Source organism: Poeciliopsis prolifica, unplaced genomic scaffold (assembly GCF_027474105.1).
Source record: "Poeciliopsis prolifica strain line A6 unplaced genomic scaffold, Auburn_PproV2 SCAFFOLD011, whole genome shotgun sequence".
NCBI lineage: Eukaryota > Metazoa > Chordata > Actinopteri > Cyprinodontiformes > Poeciliidae > Poeciliopsis > Poeciliopsis prolifica.
Window position 1 is genome coordinate 4,271,073 of NW_026562386.1, and position 13,715 is coordinate 4,284,787.

Sequence of the window (13,715 nt, forward strand, 5' to 3'; positions counted from 1 at the left end):
AGGACCAGAATTTGGGTTAGCACTGTGGTCTATACCCAGTATATAAATATTAATGAATGTGTTCACAGACAGAGGAAACTCATTCTAATATCACAGTATCGGACTCATTGCATAATCACTGTATTTCTTTGAGTTGTTTCTTAAGCCACATATTAGAGCAACAAATGGGTCAGATTACCAGACACATCCACAGAGCAGCTTATTAGAGCTTAAGGAGTTTCAAATCCTCTCAAAATCTAAAAAAATATGATTATTTTTCTCATTTTCTTAACCTATGCAGCTCTCCTCTTTAATGCCTTAAACTCTCTAATGCAGTTTAACATCTCAATCATGCTCGTAATAGTTCCCTTTGCCATATCTCCATTGCCTGTGAAGTGTGTAGGCTTTCCCCATGTGTGGTTGTGTTGGCATGGAAACAGGAAAGGGATTGGGATGTGCATTTTTTTAACCCCTGTCCCTGGGACTGCAACATGAGAAAAAACCTGACACTCCCACCCTTCACTCACTACCCAGGGCAGAATATGTCCAGAGAACACATTTATAAATAAATAAATAACTTACCGTTTCTGGCTGAAAATGCATTTTATTTTTAAGACAAAAATAGCTTTGAGAAGTCCCCACATTCTGCCACATCCTTTGTATAATTTAGCTGTCTAAATTCTGTTTTATTGTTTTGGATAGGCTCAATCTCCACATAAAAAATTATTAATAATACAGTTGATTTTTGGGATCTGCAGAGGCATTTAAAACTACAAAATCCAAAAGAAATCTTCATAAATTACTTAAAAACTTGTAAGAACATATGATGTAATATATATAAAATAATATTTGACCAGTTTTCTTTGGACAAACATTTGTTCAATATGCACCGATATTGGGGAAAATATTGTATATTTATGATGTGATATACTGACATCTGAATGCAGAAATCGAATCAAAGTTTCACAAACTATTAGTTTTATGTAAACTTTTATTTCCTCCTAACAGATATATTTCTTGCTTAGTTTAATTGTTAGGTTATGGGGCAATATAATTGATAATTTTTTTATTTGTATAAATCAAAATCATATAATTTAAAAGGGGTTATATACACTTGAGGGGGAGTATATTTTGTGTAAATACTTAACATAACTTCACATTGTTTTTTGCTAACCCAGGAATGTTTTTATTAAAGAAGGTTATGGCCTCCTGTCACCATCTAGTGGCAGCACAAGCACAAAGAAAACAAAAAACAAACAAAAAATCAGAACATGTAATGCATCTGAACCGTGTGAAAAAAAAGACAGATCCATGACAAGTTGTCACATTTAGTTTTATTGTAAAGGTAATATTATTTCAAAATATTAATGTTAGCAGAACAGAAATAATGGAAAAAAGGGGGACACACAACTAGAAAACACCTACACAACACTTTGGTAAGAATCTTGACACATTGTTATAAAAAAATACACTGCAAAAAAGATACATACTTAATGATGTTCCAAATTATACAGTCTTCAATCATGATGCATCTAAAAGTACAGCCATCAAGCTGGATAAAATTAAAACGTCAACTTTGCTTTATGGGTCCTAAAAAGCACTGAACAACTAAAAGTGCATAAATTCACTGGAATGGCTGGACACCTGTGCTTCATCATCTACTTAATTATTTTGGGATACCACAGGTTAAAGCAGAGTTGTTGTTTTTTTTTTATTCTTATCAACAAGTAATTTTATAATCAATTTCTCAACATATATATATATACCACAACAAGTTTACAGTAATGCTGCAAAAGAGATATATGTGTGTCAGAGCTTGTTTTTGAAGCACAGCAGATTGAACAAAGTTGAATCAACAGATTTCCAGAGAGATCATAAAGTTCATTTTCTCTTAATAACAAATGACCTGAGCTCTGGATTTACATGTACAGATTCAAGAAAGTTGTTGTTTCAGCCCTAAACAGAGTGCATTGGATCATTGTGCGATAGTGTGCTCTGTCTTCTTCTCAGACCGCATCTCTTCGTGTTACAGCCTTCCTCCCATTGATACATCTTAACAGGGTTGGACATTACATGCCCTGATCTCTTTTCTGTCCTTGCAACTGGACAGCTGGGCAGTCTTAAACTTCTGCTTCACAGTCATAAGTCGTTCCTGTATACCTCCACCACAGAGCTTGGTGCATTCTGTCCAGCTGGACCAAGGCCTCATTCTGCAACCTAGAGGTAGAAATACAGAAAACAAGGAACAACCGTTCAAACAAATGATACAAATGATAATGAACAAATACTTCAACTGTATTGCAACAACTAGCGGTCAAATGCCAACCTGGATGCTCAGAGGCACTCTCAACTCTGCCCTGTTTGCTCCTCTGTTTTTCACGCTGCTCCTTGCGTCGTCTCTTTTCGTCACTGTTGGCTTGTCCTCGACTGCACTTCCTAATTTTACACTTCTTCCTCTGGATTGTTCAGTACAGGAGTCTCCACCGAACTGGGGCTCCATGGTGACAATGCGAGTCCGGATAGTGTGCCCTTTACCGCAGGACTTGTTGCACTCTGACCATTCAGCCCAATCTGACATAATGCAGTCTATGGCTACAGATAAAGACATGAGCACAGCAAAGTGAGAGGAAGGAAGCATGGGGTGTGGAGATCTATAAAAAGCTGTTTCTGATGTACTGATCTTGTGATCAGTACATCTGATCAAAGCATTGGAGAGCTTTCTTCAAATATATATTTGAAGTTGATACATCAATAGATTCAGTGTGTGCTGGTGTTCAAACTATGACATTTAATACTTACGACACTCTGGTAACATGCATTTCTCCACCTGCTCCAACTCCTCTGTACAATCTCCAAGTTCCACAGGAGATTTAAGCATACGTTGCCGTGTTCTCAAACCCTTCCCGCATGTCACGCTGCAGTCACTCCACTCAGACCACGGAGTCAACAAGCATGGTATTGTATCTAGTCATTACAAAAAATAAAATAAAAAATCATTAAGACACTATATACATCTTGCTAAGAACTGCAAATAAAGGTTAATCCCTAAACTATAAGCATTGGTGCCAAATGGAGGCAGTTTTCAGCATGCTTGTGGTTTAACAGATTGGGAAAGATTTGGTACTACAACTTACGACATTCTGGCATCATGCACTTCTCAACCTCTAGAACCTCTGCACCACAAATGGAGCCATCTGCAGGAGGCATCTTCACCATGCGCTCTCTCCTCTTCATGCCAAGACCACAAGTTGCACTGCAGACATCCCATTCACCCCACTCAGTAACCAGGCAACTGCTGGGAGCTAAAGTTGAGAAGGTCAAGTCGGGAAAAATGAAAATTTTAGATTAGGTCTGCAGCGTTCATTGAAACAAAATATTACATTCTGTGTGCTGAAGAACTTTTAGATATGCTGGAAGAAAAACTTACAACAGTCTTCATTAACCACACAGTTCTCATTCTCCTGTGTGGGCAAAGTGCACAATGAGCCGTCATCAGGGAACTGTTTGACATAACGTTCTCGGGAGCGTGTGCCTGCCCCACAGGAAACACTACACGGAGACCATGTGATCCATTCAGACATCATACAGGTGGAGGCATCTGAACAGAACAGGGACAAAGCCAAAATGTCAGTCCTTGAATGACTCTGTGTAGGTAAAAAAGAGAAATTAAAAACGTCTTTTAAAAATATGTTTTATCAAATCCAAAGTCAGCACAGCTGTCTCCGAGGATTTTTAATGGACTTCATACTTTTATCTGCAGAAAATCTTTATAGACTTAATTTTGTTTTCTAGCAGTCCTTGTCCCTACCTCCAAAAGAATCGATACCTTCTTCAAAATCCATGAGTGAGTTTGATTGGCCAGTGAACAGTCCTGACTTAAACCCCACAGAAAATCTATGCCACTCTGCACAGTTAAATAACTGATTCATAAACACATACTTTCAGCAGGTCATCTTTTTGTGGCTAAAGTAAATGTTTGTCCTTATTGTTTTTCCATATTGTCACATTTTCAGAGGAATTACATTTTGGTTTTCATCAGCTATGAATCATAATCATCAAAGTGAACAAAATAAATATTTAAAATGTGCTGATCTATACATGAGTTTCATTATTTAATAAATCAATATTAATAATATTCTAAAACAGCTAAGATTTGATGTAACTATGTTGTGTGCAATATTAAATGTGTCTGTCTTTTAACTGCTGAAAAATCAGTTTATTAGTTGCTCAATTTTCAGAACACTATTAAAAGACACAGTGCATTGTGTATGCATGGCATATTTTTCTAAACAATTCACACAGACCTTCATCACTGCACCCAGGCCCCATACACGGCTCAAAATCCTGAGTATGTGGGCAGGGGACACTCAGGTCCAGCTGGGCCTTCAGCATCCTCTGCCTCATCCGCTTCCCCTTCTCACAGGTGGCTGAGCTACATGCAGACCATGGAGACCAGTTGGAGTAGATACAGGTTTCTGGAGTATCATCTGCAACACAGAAAAATTAGAAAACATATTGACACATTTGTCTAACACAACTAAGTTTATCTCAGTGTGTGCTTGGAGGAGACGCAGAGAGGTGTAACAAAAGAGAGAGAGAGAAAAGGTATTAATACCTTCCTCTTTTTCCTCCTGGGCAATGTCTGCTACAATGTCATCAACATTGTCCGGAACAATGTTGCACTGCTCGCCCTGGGGTAAAAAAAAAAAAAAAACATATTACTACATAAGCGAACTGCTCTGTAAAGTGTATAATGCTCTGCACATTATTATGCATAAGATAACCTGTAAAAATCTCCCCTCCTGAAAAAACAGGAATGCTTTCTGCATGTGTAATTTGTATTGATGCAATAAATTACAAAATAATGTTCCCACAGTTGCCTCTAGATGATGCTAGAGGACAGCAATTGTTGTGTCAGTTTCTGCAAAGCAGTTTGATTTTCAAGAGAAAATGAATTAACAGCAGACAGAATTAAAGTAGAATATTTTTTTTTTCCTGTGAGCATTTTAATTTAAATTAATTGCAATAAAAGATTGAGACAACCAATTAAATTATCTGAGTTGATATGTTAGGACATTTAAAGATTTTATTCAGTGGTTTATTTATTATAGACACAAAAAGTATAAATACAGATGGTTCACAGTAAATAAATTGTTCTCTGTCAGATCTCCAAAATGTTACAATAGTTAAAAGCCACAGTTAAGAAATAAACAGCTCATATTCTGTTTTGTATCTATTTTGGTCAATGACATCACCAGAGGAACAAGAATTGAGCGAATCAGTTGTCCTTAGTAAACACAAGATGACTTTTAACAGATCTTGACAGATTCTGATGCATTTTAAATTCAATTGTACTCTGTTAATTTTTATAGAACCAATTCAGAACAAATGTATTTTCAAGGCACTTCACCAAAACATTGAATATATGTACAGAAATTTGAAGAAAACCTAACCATTTAAGCAGACTGATCTATTCACTGGGAGAGCACTGACATGATTTGCAAACTTTCATGTCTTCATCTCAATTTAACATTTTATTTATCTTTTTTCTTCTTATTTATTTATTTTTTTTTATTTTATTTTAGATTTTTTTATATTTACCAGTCATGCGATCACTCAGCTTTGGAGGAGGCGCTCTGGTTCTTTTCATATACAACTTCTATGTATTTCACTGCTGCCTATTATTTTCTATAATCAAAGCATTTTACTGACAAAACTCACAAATGTCAAAAAAAGTAAGCACATTTTAATGAGGAATCTGAAAAAGTTTTTGCAAATTCATAGAGACAAGATCTAGAAAAATTAAATTATGCACTCAAAACAACTCTGATCATTTGTCTTTATTAACTGTGTTGTCTCCAGAGGCATGTACTCGTTCTGAGATTTTATATGTCATCTTATTTATATTACAAAACACCAAAAGACAATGAAAAAAAAAAAACACTGAGTCTGGCATATTTTCTATAGATGAGAGACCACATCTGAAGTGAGTCTGATTTACCAAAAAGTCTTGCTAGTTCAGCTTTAACTGAATATGTTATGATAGTAATTTCTTTTTTAACTTTCAGCCTTTCATGAAACCTAAATGTATTCAGTGGATATTGAAAATGTGCTGTGAAGAACTAAAGTTCTTCATAAAGTCTTTATAAATCACATACAAAGTCAAGTCAGTTGATATAAGAAGCATAAAGTATCTACATCTCCTATAGCTCAATAAATTGATTAATTTTCTGACTGTGCATTTTATTACTTGGTGGTTCTTACAAACTTGAGTGAAAAGAAAGAAAATTGCTGACCCAACATTTCTTTGTTGCTTTAAAGATGAGGAACGGCAGCCCAGCAAAGAACTCCTATAAAATGGAGTTTTCACATAAAGCTGATATTAAACTTTACATTAGTCCAACAAAACAGTGGTTGAAATACTGCTGCATGATCGGAGAAAATGGATTTAAATGCATATGAGGGTGATCGCAGATTCCATGCCAGTCTAGAAACTAGAGAGCAGGCCTATCATTTTCACTCAATTTCATTTTCAAATCATGCTGCTCGTTTTCTGTTTTTAACTTTCAAATGCAAAACAAACTTGAACCTACAATAGATTTTTAGGTTTTTGTTTTTTACTGATGTACAGTGTCTTTTTATTTACTGCTGAAATTTCCTGCCTGTTAAATCAACTTTGGCTCAACAAGAATTTAGATAATTTCAGTTGAAAATGTCAGAGCCAATGCACATCCTTTATTGTAAAAGAAACCCAACATTAGTTTTTCTGTCTTGACAATACTTCTATAGTTCGACCTACGAAATGAGCAGCAGTGGATTGGACCAACCACAAAGTCTTTTAAGCCTGAGTAAACTAACTACATGTCTCATGACAAAACTGAGTCCAAAACTCTGTAGCCAAACATAAGAATGAAGAAAATCTGAATAAGAGGTGTTTGGGGTGAAGTAGTTCATTCTGCCCCCTGACGTAAGCAGTGGAATAAAGAAACTCATGTTGGAAAACTGGGCTTTTGCTATTTGGTATCATTGTCCAAACCATGAGATTTCAGGAAATATATCTAGAGGGAAGGCAAAAAGACCTTTCTGGCGATACGCTCCACTATGACCCTTGCCACAGGAGTGATGGCACCTCCCTCAGGATCATAGAACGGGCTTTGAGGGTGATCCAGACTGGTAAGAGGGCGGATTTTGTCCGGGGGTGCACTTGGATTGTTGGGAGCCTGAAACAAAAAGGGAAGAAAAAAAAACATTACCTGGGAAACAAAGGATTTGTAAAATAACCCACTGTCAGGATTTTGAGAATGAAAACAAATAAATAAAAATTGCGCAAGTATAAGGAGAAGAGAGTTTCAAAGTGACACAAACAAAAGTCACCCAAAGTAAAAGTTTCAAAGTCAAAGAGCAGCAGCAGAAGAGCAGTTCACTTTACAGGGGAGATTCTCTTATTAGTCAACAGTAAAGGTCTGCCAGCATGGGGTTGATAGAAGCAATGCCAGAGGCAGTCTGGAGGCATAAGACCAGCCCATTCCTCACCCCCCAACCGAGGCTACACAGAGGGGAAAAAAAGAGAGAGCAGCTTTGTTTGGTTCAGTGAGAAGGAGAACGATGGGGGAAACGGTAGTGAGTGGCCACTGATTAAAAGATATAGTAAAAGTAATGACACAAAGGATAGATCTCATTACTCTGTCACAGGCCTGTGCCTTTAATGACTTTGTCCCAGATAGCCAAAGTCCCCACACTTTTTAATAGCCACAACTTCCCACTGCTCTGCTTCACTACGCATTTGTGGATATAGGACTTCTCTAGATTTATACTGCTATGTTTTTTGGAGTTGCAGCTACAGTTGACATTTTATTTTATATGAAAATATATTAAAATATTTGGGATGGAGGTTAATGTCACCTTATGGTAGTGAGCATAACTCCTGCAATCTGAAAGCTTTGGTAATTCTATAATGGTAACTGAGAATGTCAGAGTATCCTAAATTAAAATTTCATAAATGGTATCACAAGCCTTTGACGAACTGGAGCATCTCCCTCACAATGAACATGTGAAAGAAAGGAAGGGTTCAATTAAAAGTGGTAAAGAAAAGTTTACATAATTGTGCACTTAATTTATTAGAATTCTGAAAATAAATATTGGTTCAAACACTTTTTATTTATTTTTTATCTTTTTTTGTCTGAAAAAGGTTACCACACATTTTTTTATTAAACTTGCCTTAAGAACGGTGAATCCTTACCAGTTGGTTTCCTTTTCATCATTGGAAACTTTTGTTTTTTTCATTGGTGCTTTGGGAAGGTCAATCGAGCAGCATGTTTTATTTTTTTCCAAAACCACGTGGATATGTATGTGGGTTTATTATGAAATGAAACTGTATCAACATTTCAAAAAGCCAAACAAAACTGGATCCCAATCACAAATCAAAACTGTGTTTTGAAGGATTCAGGCACATTAACAAGCATCGGCACCCAGTTTTGTTGGCTGTATGTTACATAAATGATTTTTTTCTAGCTATGGAAAACATATAGCCCTAAAATCTGAATGTCCGTAAAAGCTGGATCTCAGCCTATGGCAGTATTCCTGAAAGGTCCCTCATAGCTGGAATGTATGATTTTTATGTTCACAAAAATAGTTTAGCAGGCCAAAAGAGTGCAGTCCAGTAGTGAAAGTGGACTGGGGTTATGGATGGTGACAGAGGTAGTTAGGTACAAATCCACAGTTTTAAGAGGTAAATGACTGTAAAATGGAATCTGAAGTTAGACGTAAAATGTGCCTGTGTTTTAGCAATTATTTTGTCCTTTACACCTGGATTGAAAATGACAGAATAAAGCAACAATACAGATGTTTCTTGTTGAAGTTACAGCATCGCTTTTATGGACAAATTACTCCCTCGGGGGGCCTGAGTACTGGCAGTAAAAAGCAATATCAGTGGGTCAAGCTATAATATTTAACTGCGGGTTTTCAGAACACTTTCCTTTTATTATACATGTTTCACAAAGGCATAAAACATTTGAATTTAACAATCAGGACATAAAGGGTTTTCAGATCCAAAACTGCTTCTCAAAGTAGTGCGAGTGTGTATGGGGTAGCTAGCGTTACATGAGTCTGCCTATGAGCCCCACGGGATCAGCCAGAGGCGCACACATGTGGTCACAAAACCTACAGACTAATCTGTTAGTGCTGACTGGAGAGTACAGCTGAAAGCTGACTTCTGTGAGGGAGGAGGAGCAGTGCTTACAGCTGTTATGGGTAGACTGGATGGCGGAATAAACTATAATTTTATTTATTTATTTTTTTTTTTTTAATGCCAGAAGTGAACAGACCTTTGCAAAACAACTGACTTTGAATGTGGTCGGCCAGACTGATGAAGAAGTAGCGGTCGATATAATGACAAGGTCAAAGTCAGACTTACTCTGTGATGAGAGAGAGGAGGGAGGTCATAAGAGGGGTAAAATAAATGTGAAAAAAAGGTTGAGAAAGACTGAAAAGAAAGGCAAAGAGATGGCTTTTAATCTAAGGTGAGCCACGAGATTGAACGTGAGAATTTATTGAAAAACAAACAAAAAAATGTTCCCTTTTATTTTTCTTTATTATAATCAAAGATCATAGTTATTTGTTAAAGTGAATATAATCTCCAAGGTTGTTTGTTTATTTTTAAATGACAGTGAATAGTCAAGGCTTTAAGTAATAAATGCTAACATTTTGACTGTATTGCTGAATTAATCCTCATATTTTTATGGAGTGCACATACTATACCTCAACAAGTGCAACCTTTTGCACTGCAGAATGCAAAATTAATCTGAGATGGGTAATTGTTTCAAATAACTTTTGTCTTATATTTGATTTGTTGCAACTTTAGAAATGACAGCTAAAAAAACTTGTTTTGTGTATTTGTTTTCATTTTAAGTTCACGGTAAGACTCCTGCAGCAATGCAATGCATCACTCTTGCAATTAACATTCACATAAACAAATGTTTACACTGACCTCATATGACACACCGCTATCAGTGCCGGCATCCCATGGGATCAGGTCCTGGACCACCCTCTGGGCCCAACCACACTCTTTGGTACACAGGTCTTCTGCAGACAGTCCCACGTTCCAGTCTGGACTGGGTCCCATCATGGTTAGGAAAGACATAAGGTGGCGGCTTCGGTCCACAGAGAATTCTGCCGAGGGGGCAGCACGCCTGATTAAGAGAGTTAGCACAAAGTGAACCAGGGTTTTTAGATTTGAGTGGGGGAGGGGAGGGAAGAAGCAGCAGCTGTTAGCTGCAAACCAACAGAGAGCTGAAATAATTCCAAAGGCATTGGCATAACAAATGTGGTGTCCCTCATGCATCCTGAGGCTATGCTGCATTAGACCAACTAATGAGAGATGGTTGCCCCAAACAACCCAAATGATGCATTTAGTTAAACCTAGTGCATTTTGAAAGGCACACATTTCCTATGTTTGTCACAAAAATGATTCCTTGACAAAGACTGCTGGGGTTTTAGAAATTCACAAACACACAAATCAAGTAAACAGATAAGACGTATCCATAGCCTAAATAATTTATAAATCGTTTTTTTTCACATAAATGAAGAATAAAAAATGCTATTGAGGAAAATCCTTAATAGCATTATTTAAAAGCACAACCTGGCTCAAATGTAAAAATGACTAACAGAGGTACATGAGAGAACATACATGAACTAAATCAATTAAATTAGTTCAATGAAAGCTGTTTCATGTTAAACTTACAGGTTGTATGCATTTTTGAAACATCAGTAATAATTAAAGTTGAGATCATTAAAGTAAATAAACTAAACAATGCTCTCCTGAAATGTGGAACATTGCAAGACATCATACATATAGATGTTGTATTTTACGCTCCCTGTACCAGACCACATGAACTCCATTTTGTTCTGTTTCACCACAAGAGGAAAATGCACACACCCACACACACACACACACGCACATCTTTGGCCATCTGTCTTGCTCAATGATTGACAGCTAAACTAATTACAAGACATTTCCCAGCCAATACAAGATTAATTAGAAATGGGAAGCTTCTTGTTGAAACACCGACAATTAGAAAGTCACTCCTTGGCTTTCATCATGCCCATTTAAATCCACATGACCAGCTTAGTCCTGCCCTTGCATAGTCCATCAATGACTGTCTTGGAGGACGTGAAATGGGCATTACTGCCGAGAAACACACTTCTTCACTCTAGTGGACACTCAAGCTTTATGTCAATCTTCAAGATAAATGATAGAAAAGTAAACAAAAACTAAGCCCTGGAACAGACAAGTGTGTGATAATTACACAAGTGAGTCCAAATAAAATGCTTCTTAATTTTAAGATGTAATCACTTCAAAAGCTTACTTAGACTTTTGCAGAGAGTGCTGATGCAGAAATTAGAAACTATGACATTCCTGTGTGAAAATACACACAACTCTTGTGAGGATGTCAAAGCTATCTTTTCTGTTTATCATTAATGAAGGCTACATTAACTGCATAGTGAAAGACTAATTCTGAGGACAACATACAACATACTGTATATTGTATACAACATACAACATACAATTCTTTATTTTGAAAGCATTTTTGCCATGGAGTAAGGTTTATCAAAGAACTGTCTTTTTATGATAGCTTCCAGTTATAGCACTCACTGGAAAACGTTTCATTTTTTTTTTCAAAAAGTGGAGCAGTGTTTGATGTACTACTCTGCACAGATAGGATCCACTGCTATCAACCCCAAAACACTGAATGTTGCTCATTAAGGCTGCGTTCTGTTCTTCAAAGAAGATCTTTACTTTGCATTGTTGACAGCTTACGTCCTCCTTTTTAGCGGCTAATCACATATAAATCAGGGAACACCAAAGCAGTCTTTGTGTTATTAGGATGATGCCTGACATGGCAGAGTGGGAGAGAACAGGGAGTCAGCATGAGTGTCGGGAAGGCACTCAGGCTGTCAGGAAACTAGTTTAATCGTTAAAAAACGGAGGAAGCCGTGGTGCAAGCAGAGGCTTATATTTGATGAAACTAAAGGAGGAAAATAATGTCATGATGAGAGAGAAGATATGGGGCAAAAATGAAAGTGGTTGTCAAAGGCAGTGCTTTCTCAAGATTGAGTTTATCACTCTACTTTGACAAATTTCTGATTTTCACAGAACTGATAACGAAAAGTAACAAACTGGCCAGATCATTGTTGAATCAACTGTGTGGTCAAGGGAGTTTTTTCTGCACTGTCTGCTACACATGAATGTGCGCAGGTCACAGTGCTAAAAATTACTTATTTAAAACTCAAATGGTTTGGACGCTGACCGATCTTATCGACTATTTGTTCAGGTACATAACTGCCTGTTAAATTTCCGCAGCACTGAAAGGACAAAATGTATTCAACACTGTTTTTCTCTGAAAGGAGTCAATTTAAGAAATCTATGACAAAGTTCAGGACACGATTGAATTCTTCTGCTGTCAAAAAAAAAGGGATGGACGGACGGATGTCTACATTACAGTTATATATTTAACGAAACATATTTTAGTAAATTATTAAGACTGTATGCTAAACATTAAAAATTAAGAGTTGTTTCACTGTAACCTTTTCAATTAAGACATATTCCTAAGAAGGAAATAAATAAATGTTGCTTTTTTAGTTGCCGAGCAATAGAACTTTAACATTGTTTGGTTACATAATTTATTGCAATACATATAGTCTTATTCACCAACATTATCACAAATCTCATGTTTTAATATGCAGCCCTTATAAAAAATAAAAAAAATAATAATTTATTTGTGTTTCTTACACTGTTATATACAAAAGTATGTCCAGTTTTAGAAATTGCAGACATGAATATGAAACAGCAATTTCAAATGCAGGACATACAAGAAGGTAATGGAGTGCTTGCGACTCAATTTTTTAACATGTTTATCATTCAGGTAAACAAAGTGTCAATTTGACCCTTTCCTCAGACATTTGCTGGGGAAAGGAATCTTCCATTTAATTACAGACACAAAATATTCCTTTCCTTGTGTTTAACTAACCTTTCTCACACTACAATCACTTCTGTATGCTGCATATGTTCCCTGTGGAAAGTTATTATTGAAAACATATGGACCACATCACATAGGTCACTTGTTAGCCCAGGTTTTTCTAATTAGGCTGTTTTCTTCAGATTGGAGACTGATCTCATGGCCCTGACAGAGGCCCCTGCAGTTGAGGAAACAACGCTGTGCTCGCACACTTCTCCCCACAAACTGAGTCAAAAAAGGTTTTTGTTTTTCTCATGAATAAAAAATTAAATGGCTCCTATGAACCTGGGAGAAAATTAACGTGCACCCTGAAAACCAGCATAGCTGGCAGTTTCAAGGCTCTGCAGAGTTTTTACTAATCAGCAAACTTTGGAGGCAACTCTGAAAACAACTGCAGTTTTAAAAGCTGGATGTTACAGATATTTTTGAGGGGGGAAAACAAACCATAAAGCCTCAATTTTACTTTTAAAAGTTAGCTTATTGTACAGCTTTATATAATAAGACCAATTCACTTAACAGCATGCTAAAATTACCTGAAAATAGGCCAGATGTCAAATATATTTTCGAGCTACATACCTTGATTAAAATCTGCACATATATCATAATCACTTTGTTTTATCAAGATGTTAGATATTTCCAATCAAATATATGTTATAAATAATAAGCTAAACATATCTAAAATACTGTTGGTCAGATAGGTAGAAAGAAAGAGGCTTGCAATTT

The 13,715-nt window shown here is 36.5% G+C and overlaps 1 protein-coding gene across 1 annotated transcript in view; it reads right to left on the minus strand.

Moving 5' to 3' along the window:
* Positions 1-1,308: 1,308 nt before the first annotated feature.
* Positions 1,309-13,715, minus strand: part of spon1a (spondin 1a) — a 46,019-nt gene continuing 33,612 nt past the window's right edge. Inside the window, 10 exon segments of the mRNA XM_055036310.1 lie at positions 1,309-2,196; positions 2,306-2,446; positions 2,449-2,571; positions 2,779-2,943; positions 3,114-3,281; positions 3,407-3,577; positions 4,284-4,466; positions 4,595-4,670; positions 7,059-7,199; positions 9,965-10,166. Of these exon segments, the coding sequence (XP_054892285.1) occupies positions 2,033-2,196; positions 2,306-2,446; positions 2,449-2,571; positions 2,779-2,943; positions 3,114-3,281; positions 3,407-3,577; positions 4,284-4,466; positions 4,595-4,670; positions 7,059-7,199; positions 9,965-10,166 (1,534 nt within the window). The 3' untranslated portion in view covers positions 1,309-2,032.